At 42.2% G+C, this 18,714-nt stretch overlaps 1 protein-coding gene across 1 annotated transcript; it reads right to left on the reverse strand.

Annotated features, from left to right (window-relative positions):
• Positions 1–8,139: 8,139 nt before the first annotated feature.
• Positions 8,140–18,596, reverse strand: NRAS (NRAS proto-oncogene, GTPase). The gene is made up of 7 exons (XM_075559684.1): positions 18,475–18,596; positions 17,883–18,010; positions 15,601–15,779; positions 12,780–12,939; positions 12,065–12,188; positions 11,686–11,724; positions 8,140–11,598 (listed from the first exon to the last, which is right to left on the reverse strand). Exons 2-5 carry the CDS (start codon positions 17,991–17,993, stop codon positions 12,069–12,071), a joined length of 570 nt encoding a protein of 189 aa, XP_075415799.1. The 5' UTR covers positions 17,994–18,010; positions 18,475–18,596; the 3' UTR covers positions 8,140–11,598; positions 11,686–11,724; positions 12,065–12,068.
• Between the last annotated feature and the right edge of the window lie 118 nt (positions 18,597–18,714).

Consider the following 18,714-nt stretch of genomic DNA (forward strand, 5'->3'; position numbering starts at 1 on the left):
GACGTGCTCAAGAGCAACGGCGTCACTTTGAGGACTAGGTGCTCCGAATGCAAGTCTTGGTTTCAATCGCCTCATACACATGCAGAGTTGGACAGTGAGTCGGGAAGACTGGGGAAGAAGGGATGAATTTGAATTAAGGTGCTGACAAAGAATATTGTAAGTGCCATGTCTTGGAGGAAGTAAAGCCAGAATGATCCTTAGGTGGAGGAATAAGATTTTGTTTCATGTACTTTAGACATGATATCAGAAGAAATCAATCCCTGAGGAAGGACACCATCCTTGGTAGAAACTCACTGCCATTGAATCAATTCTGACTCATGGCAACCCTGTCGGACAGGCTAGCACTGCCTCTGTGGTTTCCAAGACTACAAACCTCTACGGGAGTAGAAAACCTCATCGGTCTCCTGTGGAGTGCCTGGTGATTTCAAAGTTCAGACCTTGCAGATCGCAGTCCAACTTGTAACCACTATACCACCAGGGCTTGGTAGCAAAAAAAGAGGAAGACTGCCAATGGGATGGACTAACACGGTGGCTTCAACGCTGGGCTCAAACATAAGCACAATTGTGTGCACGGTGCCGGACAGGGCAGTGCTTCGCTCTGCTCTGCACAGGGTCACCAGGAGTCGGAGCTGACTCAAAGGCATCTGACAATTACAAACATGTGCTGACAACCAAGCAGCTTACATCAATGTATCTTCAGAGTGAGATGATGGCAGATTTTAAGTTTTGATTTATTTGCATTTTCCCCCATGAACAAGTATTGTTTTATTATCAGAAAGGGAAAATAAAATAGAACCTTGAATTTAAGGGGAAATACAATAAAGAAAAATCTCTGCCTGTCATCTACAACCCTTAAGGGAAAATATCTAGAAATTTCCTTCAATAAGAGTCTCAAAAAAAAAAAAGACAGTCGATCTTTTCATCTTATCTATTCATCCTTCTTTTAACAAAGCATGCTTTTCTGTAAGCCCCGGTATATGAAATACACTAGGCTCATAGAACTCTATTTTCACTCTAGTTTTTAGCAAAACAATTTTTCCCTTTAACAATTGTTAGTTTTCAATATTTCAGCTATATTATGGACTATGTTGGCTTGAGAGGCTAACATGGACACCTAATCATTGCTTACACATTATTCCAATGGGGTGGAGGTGGGGAAAACACTGAGTTTCAGGAAAGACCTTGACAAGTGTATTTTTGGAGCAAATCTTATTTTTTAAATGCAGATTTCTTGTGTTCGCTGAGTGAGAGGTACCTGGAACTTGATGCTCTCCTCGGGGAAGCAGACGACAGGCATTTTACAGGAATCAACAGTACCATGAGATCCCTGCTGCCTGGTCACAGAAAGCCCTTCTGGCCACTCAGCTATGGGAAATCAACCTCCCCTCCTCTCTCCGAGAAACTTACTGGCAATGCCCACCCCTTTCCAACTCGCTCCTCACGCCCCATCCCGCCTTGCCCAGAGTGCCGTGGGCTTCATTGACTGCAGCACGCCAAAGGGTTCTGCGGGGCTCAGCTACCAGCCGTGAACTGTCCAGCTTACCTTAAAAGCCTTGCTGCTCTGCTTCATTGCAAGGAGTTTGGAATTCACGACAACTTCCAGTTTAGGAATGTAAGCACTTTTTTGCCAGCAGCAACGACAGTAGGCTTTCTTTGGTCACCCCATGTGCAGTGCATGGCAGTGAAATTAGGCCTAAGAAATGTTTCTGGCCAGAGCAGGACTGTGAGGAAGGAAGTAGAAGTGATGCTGGTACATTGATGGGCGGAGCTGAATCAGAATGTGTATGAATTGTTGAACATAGAACTAGGATCTGTCCTGTAGATCCTAATCCACAATAAAAATGTTTTTAAAAACAAACAAAACACCAAGCCTGTGGGATGGCGAGGAATTATGTGGCATTTCAATGCACTCGTCTCATTTTCCAGTCAGTAATCATTTCCCACACAGCCCTAAAAATAGAGAAGTCAAATTTACAAGACTCATCCTTTTCCATGAGACAAACTGACTGCATTTCCTGCCTCTTGAATGGAATTGAAAGTCAGCAATTTGCTCTTAACAAAACAATCTAAACTTCCATGGTGAACTTGTGGTCCCTGAGAGGAGAGGGGGGAGGCACGCTGTGGGGGCCGCGCAGCAGTAACCGTGCCAGGCATGGCTCCAACTGCTCTTACACACACTATTGAAATGGTACAAGAATCTTTTGAGAATTAGTATTACCCCCATTTTACGGTGGAGGAAACTGGAAGATGGAGAGGTTGCCTTGCTCAGGGTCACACAGCTAAGAGGTACAAGTGGGTTTAAACCCAAGAATTCTGGCTCAAGAGCAGAGGCTCTGAACCAGTGTCATACATCTATAAAACAACAAAAAAAAGTTTTTAATACTGTCTGCTTTCTTTTTGATTGAGGTTAACCTCTATTTTGTCTAGTCATTGTTACTGGGTTTTGTTATTTGTTGGCGCTTTGTATGGTTTTCTGTTTAGGAAACCCAGGGTGGTGGGTCTATAAAGACCGTAACTGGATTTATAATTGCCTAGGGGCATGGCAGGGAAGAACAGGGGAGGGAGGGGAGAGATTGGGGAACTAACATTGAGTACAAGAAGTAAATGTTCTGAAATTGATTGTGGTGATGATTTCACAAATCTTTTAAATAAGATTGAATGATTAAATTGTATATGTGAAGTGTTTGCCAATAAAACTATTAAAACCAACAAACTCACTGCCATCGACTTGATTCTGACTCAGAGATTCTAGAGGACTGAGTTGAACCACCCTTGTGGGTTTCTGAGGCTATAAATCTTTATGAGAGTAGAAAGCCTCATCCTTCTCTTGAAGAGTGGCTGGTGATTTCAAACTGCTGACCTTGTGGTTAGCCCAGTGCATAACCACTACACAACCAGGGCTCGAGAGAACACCTGTACTGCTTCCCTATTGCTTAGTTTTGCAATGATGACGGCTGTATCCAGAGGCTCCTAGGTTCTGAACTAGGCATGAGTTGTGACTTAGAGACCTCCATCTTGTTGGGTGGCTGTAGAAGTAGACTGGTGAAGCTCAAGAGGTTTTGATACTTTCACTTCTGAAAACTTCAAACCAAATCTTAGATGAAAGCCTACAAGAAAACTCAGATGAAAGTAGTGCTGCTCCAGTTGAAATGAGGCTAAAGGTGAAGAGCGGCACTCTACCCACTGATCATTTTCAGCAAATCTTTTCTTTTAATACTTTTATTGGGGGCTCTTACATCTCTTATCACAATCCATATATTCCTCCAATGTGTCAACTACATTTGCACATATGCAGCCATCATCATTTTCAAAGCATTCTCTTCCCACTTGAGCCCCTGATATCAGCTCCCCTTCAGCAGATCTTTATGTTACTTCAGGAGCCTGGTGGCCCGGTGGTCCAGTGCTTGGATACTAACTCTCCAGTTGTTCTGAGACAGATGTGGCTGTCTGCTTCTGGGAGATTTCCAGCCTCGGAGACAGAGTAGTTCCACTCCATCCTGCAGGGTGGCTCCAAGTAGGAATGCAAGGGCTTTGAACAGCATGCTGGGAAATCCATCCTCAACTTGCTCAATGCCGTTCAGTGCGTTTCTGTCCATAGGCCCTTATAGACCCCTGTGGCTTTCAGATACTGTAAATCTTTACAGGAGTCTCATCTTTGTCCCAAAGAGCAGGTAGTGGGTTTGAACTATTGATTTGGGAACTAGCAGCACAATCTGTAACCCACTGTGCCACGAGGATTCTTACTGGAAAATCCTTGAAACCCATGGCCAGTGAGTCAATACAGGGCAGAGCAAAATCTCCCCCGTGGGTTTCCCGGAGTGTAAATCTCTCTGAGGAAAAGGGTTCATGTTCCTCCTGTGGAGTGGAACTGCTGAACTGCTGTTGACCTTGCTAGTGGGGCACCCACTGGAACCACCAGGGCCCTAGTGGAAAACGGATAGTGAGCCATAGAAGAGCGCAGAATCTCGAGTCAAGAGATTGGAGTTTAAATTTTACATGAGCTTAATTCTTCACAGATCATTCCGTTTCCTTGTCAGTAAAAGATCATTACTACGTTATGTGAAGGATTAAATGCGAGATATAAGAACAGGTTGAAATTGTGAAGCAATAGATACTAGTTTTTGCTTCTATGAACACTTGACTTATGTGATCCAGAATTGGGTACATCTTGGGTAGCCTGAATTATTCTCAGAATAATCAGGGAGAGAGGTGAGCATTGGAAGTGCAAGGGGGCCAAAGTTGGGACACTGAGGTTAAACAAATTAAGTCCTCACAGTAAATACTGTCCTTTGCAGCACTCAGCAAATTGCAATGAAGTTTTTTAGAGATTCCTCTCGGACAGAATAAAGAACATTAATGAGGGCAGGTACCCATTTCTATTAGGCTGTGCTGTGCGCTCAGGGCAAGCACTCAATGCCCAAATATGTGCTTGATCAAATCCTACGAAATGAACTAGGAAGGCATCACAAAGAAAAGTTACTGAGCTCAGGTTTGTGGTGTAGCCTCACCTATCCACCCACTGCTGTCAAGCCACGCCTTCCAACGGCAATACGACAGGACAGAGCGGAACAGCTCCTTAGTTTTCCTGAGGGAAGATCACTATGGGAGCAGACAGTATCATCTTTCTGCCTCGGATCAGCTGGCACATTTGTACCCCCACCCTTGTGGCTAGCAGCCCAATGCTTACCCCACTGCGCCACTGTGCCCAACAGTGACACCCAAATATGGTTCTCTTGAGAGGAAATGTCACACCAGCTACAGAATGATGGGGTAACAGGACACGTCCTGGTAATTTCAGCGCTTATGCTATGCTATGCTGGAGTTTCATTTCAGACTTTTATATTAAAGGTCAAACTCCTCAAATTCATAGCCAAACAGGTGTAAACATGAGCTCTTTTGAGCTTTCAAGATAAATGGAACTTCATTCTATTAATAAAGAAGCGTCTATATAAAGAGCACAGGGCTCTCAGTTGTATGTATATGTGGAGAATTAACTTATATAAAGATGTTTTCTAAACAAGAGTGTTTTCTAAATATGTGCCAAGTTACCTTTCGGCTTTAGTTAGGCACTGTTCAAGCGCCGCCCGTGCCTTCAGGAGTCAGCAGTGCCCACTTTACCCCTTCCCTAGCAGCAGTTCGGGAAGACTGCCTTTCCTGGCCCAGCTAGTCTTTCCAGCTTCTGCATCGACAAGCTCCAGGAGGCAACGGCTCTATTTCCACTGGACCCTCTCCCATCAAGGATGTGACTGCGCTATCTTTAGAAACATTTAATAGCTCTTGAAAGCCTAATGTTGCAGGCAATATAAACTGGTCTCATTTTTTTATGTGGCTTCAAGTTGATGGCAAACTGTATTGATACTAGAGTTTTTTTTTTTTTGAGGATGAATGTGGCTTCCTCTTGTCACTGGGCCCGCACCAGGCGGCTGATAAATATGGAGGTAAGTCAGAGTACTACTCCAAGGGTTCCAGTCAATAGATGCTCTTCCCCCCCAAACAAAATGTTTAAGCATGTTTCTGTGGGAAGTTCTCTCAGCACACCTGTCTGAGGTACCTTCAAGGGCCAACCAAATCAGCAGTTTCAAGGGGATCTGCTGGGCCGGTGAAATTTAAGGCAGAGAGGCCAGTGCAAAAGATTATGGCACTCTTTTGGGGGACTCTAAAGTGGTCATCGTGATAGATTTCCTCAAAGATGGCCGCAGAGGGGCTGATAAGGAAGTTTTTACAAACAAGCCAGAGAAAGGCTGCGAAAGCTGCACCGAAACGTTTGCCCGTCTCGATGCTCCTGCACACTCTTCAGAGGAAGCAAGGGCTGTTCTGAGAACTTTGTTGGGAAACCTGATCCCATGCAGCCTACAGCCACGCTCTTGTCCCTTCAGACTTTGTTTTGTTCCCCAAACGCAAAGAACATTTAAAAGGAACACGGTTGGAGTTCCTCCTTTGTGCCGAACCTGCCATCTGGGCATTTGTGAACACTGAAGATTGCAAAGTTCTTTGGAGAAGGATGGATTACTGAAGATGGACACACCACCTACAGAGGTGCGTAGAGATTCAAGACGGAAGATATGTCAAGAAACAAGTTTGTTTATTCAATAAAGTCTCTATTATAGCAATACTTTTTTATTAACTCTGGAATATTTAGACTATCAAATAACATGCAACTGTATTGGATTTTAATGTCTGTGATAGGTAGAGGTAGGTTGTGTGCCAACCTGGCCAATAAACACATGTGGGATTAATGAGGTTGCAGTTTAATTGAAGGGCAAAGAGATAAATGGCTTGTGAGCACCCTTGTCTCTTGCTCTTTGATGATAGGGACCAGTGTGCAGCTGCCTTAGCTCTCTGCCTCAACCTGTGAGTTACACTACCTGTGGGACACCCAATCCGTGGACCGTACTGCTATAGTTTGAGGTTCCTTCAAGACTTGCTTCACCACACAGCTAGTGTATACATCACTTGAGCTGGAGATTGTCAGACCATCATCTGGCTGTTGGTGACCCGCCCTGTTTGCTGCCTGTGGTCGGACGGCCTGTATTGTTCTACATTATACTCCGCTATCTGCTCCCTTGACTTGCACCCAGCAGCCCCCGTGAGTTGAACTGAGCCCTCTGTACTGCTCTGTGGACTAATTAGCTGTTTCTCCGTGTTGTATTTATCTATATAAAATCATGTGTGTCCTGGTTTTGTTTCTCTAGATAACCTTGCCTAACATAATGTCCTTTAATATTGCTTATTATGAGGCACCAATTCTTAAAAGCAGAGATGGATAAGGTGTCCCAACCTCAAGTCTAAGCAAGCTTCTGTAGTTACTTTTCATCCTTTGTTTTTCTGCAACTATTTGGTCAAACAAAACAGCAGCTACCACCAAAAGCAAGAAAGTCATGTGCTATGGATTGAATGATATACCCCCAGCATATGTGCTTAAAGCCTAACTTCTATACCTGTACTTAGTTACCCACATCTCACTTACTGACAGATTCTAAAGAGCATGATCATTGAGTGAGGATTAGTCTTATGTGAAAATAACTTATGTCCACATCAGATCACAAAATGGAGGATAACCACATCATTACATAGCCAAACCGCTGACAATTATGGCCTAGCCACGTTGACACATACCTTCACCATCATGACTCTTCCCTTGCACCATGGCATATGCTACTGTGGACATATATCATTAATGTGTGAGACAGATTTTTTTACTGTTATCAGACATGCAAAATGTTAAAATTAAATGATGAGTAGGCATAACCCTCTTTGGAAATGGGTTGTCTTGTTCTATTAAGCAGGGAGATTAGCCTAGGGTGTGTCTGGTGATAGAAAAAAGATTAAACAAGCAAGCAGAGAAAGATGGAGTAAGAGAGATGCCAAGACAGATCTGCAATGAGCAGGGAAGGAGCTGAACAACGGACAAGGAAGGAAGACCTTCCTCCAGGGCCAACAGAGAAAGACAGACTTTCCCCGAGTCAGTGCTTTGAGCTCGGACTTGTAGCTCTCTACACTGTGAAAAATAAATGGTTAGGGGGGGGGGGGAAGATATAAACTCCCAGGTTTACTGGTCTGCTGGAGACTGGTGGAACTGCCAAGACCACAACCCTCAGCTATCTTTGTGTCTGAAAACGGAGTTTAAACCCATGGCTCAGCTTTCAGTCCAACAGTGGCTTGCCTATAAGGTGTAAAGAAATGTCAGCAGGGAGGCACACACTCCTCAGAACGGTCACGCAGTGGAGTTCACAAAGGCAGCATTTGCCAAGATAAAACTCAGGTCTTAGGAAAGGATAGAAGGACAGATGGAAATAGTAAATTCAGGCAAAATATGAGGCTACACCGTGGGATTGCAATCAATGTCACAAGATACGTATGAATTGTTATAGAAAACTCATTTTTCTTTGTAAACTTGCACCCAAATCACAACCAAAAGTTAAAAGTAGGATATACTATATATTAAGATAAATATGGAACTTCTCTAATCCTGTGCACATATCATCTTTAGAAGATGGAAATAATTGTCAATAAAGGTACTTCATTTGAGAAAAAAATATGATTAAACAAAGAACTTCCAGTTTTTATTTTTTTAAAGTTATTTAACATGAAAAACATTTAACCAAATTGAAAAAAAATTAGATGACTTAATTTACAATAGAAGTTGAAATATCAGTCCTTTTATTTAGGGACAATGATGCCATGTTTCCAATTCAACAGCAGACTTGCACAATTGTTATTTTTATTAATACATGGAGGCACATTAATATGCCAGACAACCTCCATCAAGACTCCCTTTCCCTCTGGAAGAGCTCAACATTGTTTCATAAGTCAGTACTCAGGCGTTTATATTTTGAACTTGTAACTACTCTGATAAAGAGAACACTTTAAAACAATTCTCAGAGAGTAGATACCTTAAAATAATGTTGTGGCATGTGAGACTGCTAAGAGAGAGAAAGGATGAAAATTAATGTATAACAATTATATTCTCATATTTATAGAAACCACCCAAATAAAATATTTCTCCTAATTATCCTTGCTTCTTATAATGTTAGCAGAGATGAAGAAACAGAATGCACCTTTTTTGGGGGGGTGGGGCCTGTGGCTGGTAAGGAGTGGGTAGGTCTAAGAAATAGCTGCCAGCTTAAGAATTTATAACAGTAAACATAAAGCAAAATATGATTATACTCACACATTATAAAACAGGGGAAAATTTCCTCTAAAGTGTTTCTGTCCTTGTTTTCAAGCCCAAACAAAGGAATTCACCGCACACTTTAAAAGGTGCCCATTAAAATAAAACTGTGACTAATCTTACTATTACACTCATACAGTATGTATATTAAGTATCTTTCATAGGAACATTCTACAGTAAGCTGTTTTGAGCCCTAAACAGATTTCATTGACAGATTATGCATGGTAGCCTTTAGACACGACATCTTACTTTTACTCTTGAACTTGCAACATTAAAAAAATGCAAACATCAAAGAATATAAAAAGTATGCCAGCTGGCCAGGCACTTAATCTGAGGAACAGTAATTTCAGATTTTGAGGTAAATTAGATTTCCAGCACTCACAAATTCCAAAACAAAACCCCCCCAAACTCACCACCGCTGAGTCAATTCCAACTCATAGTGAATCTACAGGGCAGGACAGAACTGCCATGTGAGTTTGCAGGACTTTAACCGTTTATGGAACTAGAAAGCCTCATCCTTCTCCTGTGGAGGAGCCGGTGGTTTTGAACTACCGACCATGTGGCCAATAGCTAAATGCATACCCACTCCGCCACCAGAAATCCTTGTACTCACAAACATCCTAAAAAATACTATGTCACCCTAACGGGAGTCATCCAGTTGTTCTTTTAAAAATCTGTTTTGTAAGTTTGCAACTGCATTGTACAAAAACTCATACCTAAGTTGAACTTCTTAGGAAGTGAGGGACATTTTCAGGACCCAGTTTTGGGCCCATCTAAATACTTCTGTACTTAGAATGTACTCAAGAAAACTGTAGGTACATAGCCTGAGATGAATAACTCTTTTTCCTCCCCCACTCCCTCCTCATTAACATGAAAGTGAATAGAAGTTGTAGGGCAAGGGTCATGCTGTCAGTCACACCGACACCCACGATGATTCCAGGTCGAGGCGCTTAGCTCAGAGAAGGGACAGAGCAGTGTTGCACAAGGACAGCCAGGCAGCAGCAGAGAACGCTTTCCAGGTCGTGACTACTGTGAAAGCTCCTGGCTTGGCAGTGAGCAAGCACAGCCTCCAGGTTTCCCGGGCATGGCATATGGCTCTCCCCTTGCGGTGAGTGCTGCTCAGGGAAAATGCACACTAGCAGAGGGTGATCGTCAGTAAGCATTTAGGTATTAAAGAGCTGAGACTCACCATTCTATGATGATTCTTTTATCAGTCTACTTTTCATTAGAATTACCAGAGTACTATCTGCAAAGAGTAAAGCCTAGCTTCCAAACCCTTGTCATGAATGATGAATTCTATTTTCTATTCTTTTCAATTTCCATTCAAACACTACTTTTGAACACACCAGTTCTGGCTGTCTGGTACACAGAGACTAACAAAAGTCCTCTTTTAAATCCTTCAAGACATTATGTTTAAAGGAAAAACAAGTCCCCCCACAAAAAAATTTTTTTTTTACTTTGGGTTCAAGGCACCCTCCTTAAAAAAATAAAGTTTAACGAGAAAACAATGGTTTAATTTTTGTTACGACTAGCTAAAAAAAAAAAAAAGTCAATACTTTCCCCAAGATCTCTTCAAACTGATCCTCCTTAGGATGGAACCAAGCGTCTCCAGTCAGGGTGAAAAAAGCTCCGCTGATTGACCTTGTTTCCCTTGCAGGGTCACCAGCAGCAGGCAACTGGCAAAACTAGCTGGAGTTACACAGTCAATGCAAAAGCACTCCCCTGTGTGATGTTAACTGGCTCGTTCAAGTTTTGAAACTGTGACCTTGGTCTACTAGCACCATGTCTGCCCAACGGAAACAAGTCATCGCACCTCCCACCTCCTCACTGCTGCGGCACTAGGGACAAAAGGCGGGGTGAGAAGGCTCGAGGGCAATCATTACTTACATGACTAAAACACCAGAACATACAATGGAGATGTAGTCTAGTCTATTAGCACACTGCATTTGAGGATGGGAAATCATCAATGACAGCTATTAAACACAGACTGCTACACTACTCTCTGACATGATCCACTTTTGAATAGGAATGGAAGGACACTGGGTATTGGGTTATTGGTAAACTCCAAGAAACAAATCCCATCCCCAAAGTGTGGAGATTAGGTAAGAAAAATCAGTGAAACTACTAATTATTTCCAGTTTCATCTTTCTACTTGGGACAACCCAAAAATATAGCTCTGGAAAACCAAGTTCATGTATGTATGTAAGAAATGGCATGCACTATTAAGACAGGTAAAGCTTCTCCTCAAGGTCAGAATCTCTCTGACAATCCATTTTCAGACACAATGGTTTTTTCAGACATCGGATGTCTACACACTTCTGAGAAAAAGGCACCTCATTGTCAGTTTGAGTTAATTATGTCCAGTTAAGCAGACTAGGATAGACTCCAAGGTCAGCATTCATATTTGTGTTTATGAATACAGAGCAGATACCAGGAATAGAATATAGCCAATGGCATTACAAACTCAACTGCAACATTAACTATATTCTCTGCAAATAGTAATTTATGACATTTCTCCAAAAACCAACATAGTTCCAAGTTCAACAGTAAAAGACAAGAAAAAAAACACCCCACCAGCAGCTGCTTACTGTAGCGCTTGAGACAACAGCTTTCAACAGAACTGCATGTCTACTCTACAGTTGGGTTCTGTTTCAGAGCAGGAATGGCTTCTCAGATGAAAAACGTGGGGTGGCCGAGGTGTATGTGTGCGGGGGGTGGGGGTGGCGGGGGGAGCCCAGGGAGGGGGCAATACTGGGCATTTCTCTGGTCAGACAGCCACGTGAGGAGGTAGTGATTCTGAGAACTTCTCCAACAGAGAACATTTCACTGAGACACTGAGAGGTGGGAAACACAGGAGCTTCTTGGCGAGAACAAGGACAGCAATAGGGACCCTCCTCCAAGGAAGTCAGGACCAGGTGTCAGTGCAGCTGAAATCAAGACAAAACGCACATGAGCGCCTGCAGAGTTGACAGGAGCAAGTTTTAAAAATCCAACCAGAACCAAATTTGTCCTACCTTGAGAGTGGCTCTTTTCTGATACAGCTTACTGCGTATCTGTAAGAAAAGAAGACACACCGTGGCATTATCATCTTAGTTATGAAGCAGCGGCCCTTCAAACTTTTGGCCAATGCCCGGAATATAGGATACATACACTTCCCAACGAACGCCTTCTAACTTCTCATATTTGGACAGAGGTATAAAAATGTTTGTAGAGTAATGGTGTTTAAAAAATAACTCAGATCTTCTTCTCAGAGTGACCAGATTGTCAGTTAAATAGCAATGGAAAGAAAACAATATTAGTAAACCTCTCCAAACTGCCTGATGTTCAATGTTAAGATTTATGATGATGTTAGATCGTAAGATTTATAATGTTAGACACCGTAGTTCTCCTCACCTTGTTACATCACCACACATGGCAACCCCATACAACCTTGAGTCCCATCATCACTGCTATTGAGTTTTTTCATTCGGTACTGACGAATTTCTCTTACCAGTGTGTAAAAGGCATCTTCAACCCCCTAACAAAAGATGAAAAAAAATAAAATAACATAGCTTAACTGACATAATTCAGGTTACAAATCTTCCTTTATGTTCCATGTAGATTTCAAATTCCTGTTACTAAGTTAATAAGAATCTCATATTAGTAAATGAATACTCCTAAGAACTCTACTAAAGCCTCTAAATAACTTTAGCTGCTAAAATGGGGTAACTGAGGAAGAGGGCACTAAATTTAGCATCCTGCTAAATCACATAAACAGAATGATATTAAAATGACATTCTGCCAAAAGATTTTTAAAAAGTTAACGTGGGACACAGAAAATGATGAAATCTAAAGAGTTCACTCAGGCAGGTTTACGCCCTAAATCGCGAGTTAAGGTGCTCAGAGATGATGGCTAAAGGACTGATGTTTTTAATCAAGTACACTCACTGGTGAAATTTTTGCAAATAATGAAAACCAAAAACTCTACACCAGAATAGTAAGTTCATTTTGAGATTAAAATGAATAGAACACTATCAGAAATTCGTGAGAGCGTGTGGGTTTTATTTCTAGCAGTGTCAATCAGACAAATTTTCCTCCCTTCCACCCTTTCCCAGATGCTCAAAAATACCTGCCGGGTCTTGGCTGAGGTTTCAATGAACGGAATCCCATAGCTTTTGGCCAGTTCATGCGCTTGTTTTGTGTCAACTGTCCTTGTCGGTAAATCACACTTGTTTCCTACCAGCACCATAGGTACATCATCTGAGTCTTTTACTCGTTTAATCTGCTCCCTAAAAAAGGAATGTTAATCAGCCTTCAGGAGGGAGACTAGTTTAGGCAAAAGAGCAACTGGCAAATTTCATCTAACTTCATGAGCGTCATTCTGGGATTGAGCTCCAATATGAAAGCAGGTCCAGCAAGTGCGCTAAGGAGCTTGTTGAAGCCGGAGGCCACAGCCATTAGAAAGCAAACCACCAGTTCCCCACCTAGTGGAAGTGAGTGGTATTCTACCCAAGTCAGTGCTCGCTCTAGAGTCAAGCCGGGAAGTAAAAAAACCTCTAAAGTTCACTGTCTCCAAAGAACTCTGAGGTTCCTTTCATAATAAGGGATAGTATTTAACAGAGAACAGTCTCTCCAATTCTCTAAAAGAGTGGTAACCACCATTTTCTTCAAATGAAATTATAGTTGGAAGCACAAGATATAAACTAGAAAACACTAGAATGGCCATAATGAAAAGGGAACTGAAGCATCTGGCATTCCCCACTGATCAGTGTTCTCTTACAGCGGGGAACTCCAACATGGTCACGCAAGACAGACATGTTAAGACATACCCCAGAGTGTATCTGGATTCTCTAGAAAAAAACTGTCCAACAGAATTTTCTAAGGAAAGAAATAGTCTAAATCTGTATAGTCCAATACAGCAGCCTCTAGCCACTGCAGCGCTCAAGCTATTTTTATTGCTATTTAACATTTTTATTTCAATAGCTCCATATGGTGGTTTGCAGTACTGTACTGCACAGCACGGCTCTTGGATTCCATACAATCATGTACCTAAGCTGCATTACACTGGCCACGTGCAGGACTGTTCTTTGGTGCGATGACCGCAAGCTATGTGAAGAGATGCTCCTAATAAACTTTGACCACATTGCTGGTAGGCTACTAGTATTCTTTAAACAACCTTCTTTGGAGAATCCATCAGAAAATTTTCTTCTGGCCTTAGTATAATCCTACTTCTGAGCAACTAATCTACTTTCTGCAGACACAGATCTCATAAACGCTGCTGAATTTGTAGCCTAACAGCTGTAAAACCAACAGAGCTTCACGGGGCACAATAAACTCTGAATAATTAAAGAATAAGCTCATTCCTGGTCCCATTAAAAAAAAATCTCACTTCTAAATTTCAAATAATTTAAACAGTTTCATTGGCATATAATCCATTTGTCATACAATCCAATAGTTCAACTATATCAAGAAGAGTTGTACAATCATCACTAATCAATTTTGGAAAATTTCCTTCTTATACTCCTTGTTATTTAGCTCATTTTCCAAGCTCCACTGCCATATATCCCCAAAAATCCATTAGTCCAGTTACTGTCTCTACATATTTACCTAACCTGTTATTTTTTTAAATTGTTTTATTAGGGGCTCATACAACTCTTACCACAATCCACACATACATCAATTGTGGAAAGCACATTTGTACATTCATTGCCCTCATCATTCTCAAAACATTTGCTCTCCACCTAAGCCCCTGGCATTAGGTCCTCATTTTTCCCTCCCTCCCTGCTCCCCATTCCCTCATGAGCCCTTGGTAATTTATAAATTATTATCTTGTCATACCTTGCCCTATCCGATGTCTCCCCTCACCCACATATAATAAAAAAGCAAACAAACAAAAATCCAACAATAACAAAGTAAAATAGAAAAAAAAATCTCAACCAAGAATAAAAATCTTTTAAAAAATTTCTTAAATCCATCTTCCGTCCGTTGTATTTTTTTATACAATGCATTAAATCAAGACTTTTAAAGAAGAAGAAAAATGACCTTTAGGAATTAAACAAATATTTTACTGTTACTACCAAGTGTTGGGTATTTTATAAAGTACAGGTATATTTCCAGAAAGTAGAGCAGGCTTAGGAGAAAAGAATGCTGAATTCCGTTTGGGGCCAATCTGTGTCCAGGAGCAGACATCTTCCCAGGGAGGGAGCATTTACTATCTTATGGGCACTGTTTGGAGTGATTTAGATCACGAGGACATATTTGCATGTGCAAATCACACACTTAATCTCCACAAATTTGATGAAGTAGGTACTACTATCATCTCTATGACAAATAAGGATACAAATAAACACAGATTTCACAGTTTGCCCAAAAGTCACATAGCTAATGAACAAATTTTAACCCTGGGAAAAGTCATGTGCTGAATGGTTTGCGCTAAGAAACAGCGGCCCCTGGCTCTGTTACTAAGAACAATTACAACCTGGAAAACCTAATAAAGCACTTTTGGAATTCTAGTTTCTACTGTGTAGAATTAGAATGTGCACAAGTTTTGGGGCCCAAGCTAGATTTGACGCATGATGGCTCCATGTCAAACTACCCAGATTCCGCTCCATTGTCTTCTTTTCATTGATATCCACTCTCCTTTGGCTTATTATCTTTTCTATTACTTACAGAACACCTTTCTCAGAGATAAAAATTCCTTCACGAACTCTCCTAATTCTGACTTCTTCCCACTAGGAACTTCCACTTATACATTACTGCATCATATGCTAGCAGTAGCCTATCACACAAAATAAATTCTAGAACGAACTTTCAATAGTAACCTCATTCTGAAGGTTAAGCAACCTAGCAAATCTTCAACTTTCCCAATATGGCGCTCATTCCCACAAAAGCTTCCAAACACACTTAAAGATCATTATTACAGGAAAAAAGCAAAACAGTCTTCCTGGTACCTGTAGAGGTTAATGTCTGCAAATGATTTGCTGTTATTGATGGCAAACACACAGAGAAACCCCTCGCCTGTCCTCATGTACTGGTCTCTCATGGCACTGTATTCCTCTTGTCCCGCGGTGTCTAGTATGTCCAACAGACAGGTCTCACCATCGATAACCACCTGCTTTCGGTATGAATCCTAGGGTTGTGAAGGAGATGGGGAGAGAGGGACATTCCATTTTCATTTAAAAACCTCAGGGAAAGCAATGCCACTGACCAGGTTAAATTAACTGATACGCAAGTTCACTAGCTTTGCCCCTCAAGCCGCTATTAATCACAAAAATAAACACTTAATGTCACTCCAGGGGAAAGGCTCCAAATCCCGTGTGTCTGCAAAAAGGGAAATAGTCATTCTGTGGCTGGGAAAGATGAATAAAAACCAGGCTCATTCAAAAGAGGGATCACTGCTCTCAGGATACTAGCGATTAGATTCATTTCATGAAATTATAATCCGGATTGTTATTATTCAAACTACTTATTCTTCTTTACAAATCCTAAGGAGACTTTCAGTGATAACCTGGTACTGGTCATAGTGCCATTTATGCTTAAGACTAAATACACAAATACTCTTTGTTTCCAGTTTCAATACCAGTTTCCCCCTCATCACACCAGATTATATCTGGGGAAAATATTTCATAATAAAAAAATTTCCAGAAGGTTCCAAACAAAGGTTAATTCTTTTAAAGAGACATGCAAAATCAAATCCCATTCCAATGAACTTTGACTACCTATATTTTGGTAATCTGGCACAAAGAAAACAATACCGCAGGTGGGGCAAGGTCTGGACCCCAAACCAGACTGTGACCTAGTTTCTTGACCCATTGATCATTGCTCTGTAACATACTTCGTGATGTGACTGGAATATTGGTATTATTCTTTCCAATCAACACAATTCACTTTATCAAAACTTTACTGATTAAATGTTGAGAAAATAAGAAAAATAAAAATAAGAAAAAGTGTAATTTAAAAGGTTGAGTCTAGGAAAAAACAAAGCAAGCAAGTAGTTATTTCCTAGGAGAAGTTACTACCTGGAAAAGGGCATGGGAGAACTCTGGGATAATGGAAATATTCTATATTTTGATCGGGGTGTTGTTACTGAGCAGTAGACATAGATATATTTTACTGTATGTAACTTAAAGTGTGTAATAAAATCAAAGGTTCTAACTCTACTACAGCTGTTAAACCTGAAATAAAGATTAGATGAAGACTTTCAACTAATTTTTAATAGCGGCTAGGCGAGACTTACCTACCCTGGTAGCACAGTGGTTTAAGTGCTCAGTGGCTAACTGAAGGGCAGGTGGTTTGACCCCCACCAGTCACTGCACAAGAGACCATTGCGGCAGTCTGCTTCTGTAAAAATTCACACCCTTGGAAACCCAATAAAACAATTTTACCGGTCTCAAGAGGCTGCTAGGATTAAGAATTGACTCAATGGCCAAAGGTTGTGTTTTGTTTGTTTCTTGTTAGAGTTACTTTGCACTAATTAAATTTTGAGGAGCCAAGCTATTAATAACGCACTAAATAGATAAGTATGCAAAAAAAAACAACAAAGCAACATCTAGAACTAGCCCTTTTAAAATGAAATAAAATATTTTGTTTAAAGGATTTAGAAGTCACTTTCTATAGGATGAACTCCAGAGACAACAATGGAATCCTTAAAATAAATACTTAAGTCTGAATTGATTTGATGGCAAGTGTTACCGTTCATATATAATTTAAGCATGTTAATTACCTTATTTGATTTTCCACAACATCCCTGTGTAGTAGGCTGGATAAATGTACAATAACTGAATAGGTAAGTAAAATGAGGCTCAGAAGGGTTAAGTGATGGGCTAATCCACCCAAGCGGCAAACAAGGACCTGAGGCCGACATAGTGACTCAAAATCTCATGCGCTTTCTACTCTCAGCTCACAATCTCAGCTGCTTGAACCAGTCGGATCACTGAATCCTCCCTCTCCAGCACTACAATCAGAAAGACCACTCCTACCTAGGTCTGTGTTTCTGTAACCACTGTCATACATGAAAAATGGACTGTATTCAACACTGCATTTGCAACACTTTTACGGCGTTGTTAAAAATTGTAAGCATTTGAGAAAAATTTCAGCAGGCAACAAAAATAAACTGTCCACATGGAAAGCTTTTCCTATTGTAATGCAGAACGAGTACACAGAATAGCTTTGTTTCTCGCCTGTTATGAAGCTGAAAACGACGGAGGGGCAGCAGATCACCAGGGTACCTCACCTCTATCGTGGGGTCATACTCGTCTACAAAGTGGTTCTGGATGAGCTGGATTGTCAGAGCACTTTTCCCGACACCACCTGCTCCAACCACCACCAGTTTGTACTCAGTCATTTCACACCAGCAAAGACCTGTGGAAAAGCAGCAATTAGGGTTAACTGGCGAGCTCCACCTACCGTGCTTCAAAGCTCTTTATAATCAATAGCTACTGAAAGCAGAGCTCAACACGTATCCGGTTCCACGCACGCGACCCTCCTCGGGGCTCTTCGCGATTCCGGGGAGCAGAACACTTGCAGGTTGACCTGGGCCTCATAAATTTGGCTTCTAGTCCTCTCGCTAACCCCCTCCCGTTTATTTTTCAACAATCCTGGGGCCCCGCCCTCAGTTTAAGGTAAGGGGAACCCCTCCCTTCCCCCCCCCCCCCCAGCAACTCTTCCTAACTCTCGGGGCGGCTTTCTCCAACGACCCACCCGGCCCGCCCGTCTCCCCAGAGGACTCCGCTCGGCCCCCGCGCCTTTGTCCCCGCGCCCGCCTCCGCCGGGTCGCCGGCCGCCCCCGCGCCCGCGAGCTGGCGCTGCGCGTGCCCGACGCTCACCGCAAGCCCTGCCGCCTCCGCGCCGGACGGTTTCGGTATCGCAAGCGGGAAAACTGCGGGAGACCCCGGAACCGCCATGAACAGCCCCCACTAGGGAGCGGCACTTCCGGCCCCGCCCGCTACGCAATCAGTCGGCGCCGCGGGCGCGAGGCCCCGCCCCGGCCACGTGGGCCGCAGCGCCGCCGGTCGGTCACGCGGCCGGCCCCACCCAGCCGCCCTCCCGCGGGACGCCCGAGAAGG

Source organism: Tenrec ecaudatus, chromosome 1, assembly GCF_050624435.1.
Source record: "Tenrec ecaudatus isolate mTenEca1 chromosome 1, mTenEca1.hap1, whole genome shotgun sequence".
NCBI classification, from domain to species: Eukaryota; Metazoa; Chordata; class Mammalia; order Afrosoricida; family Tenrecidae; genus Tenrec; species Tenrec ecaudatus.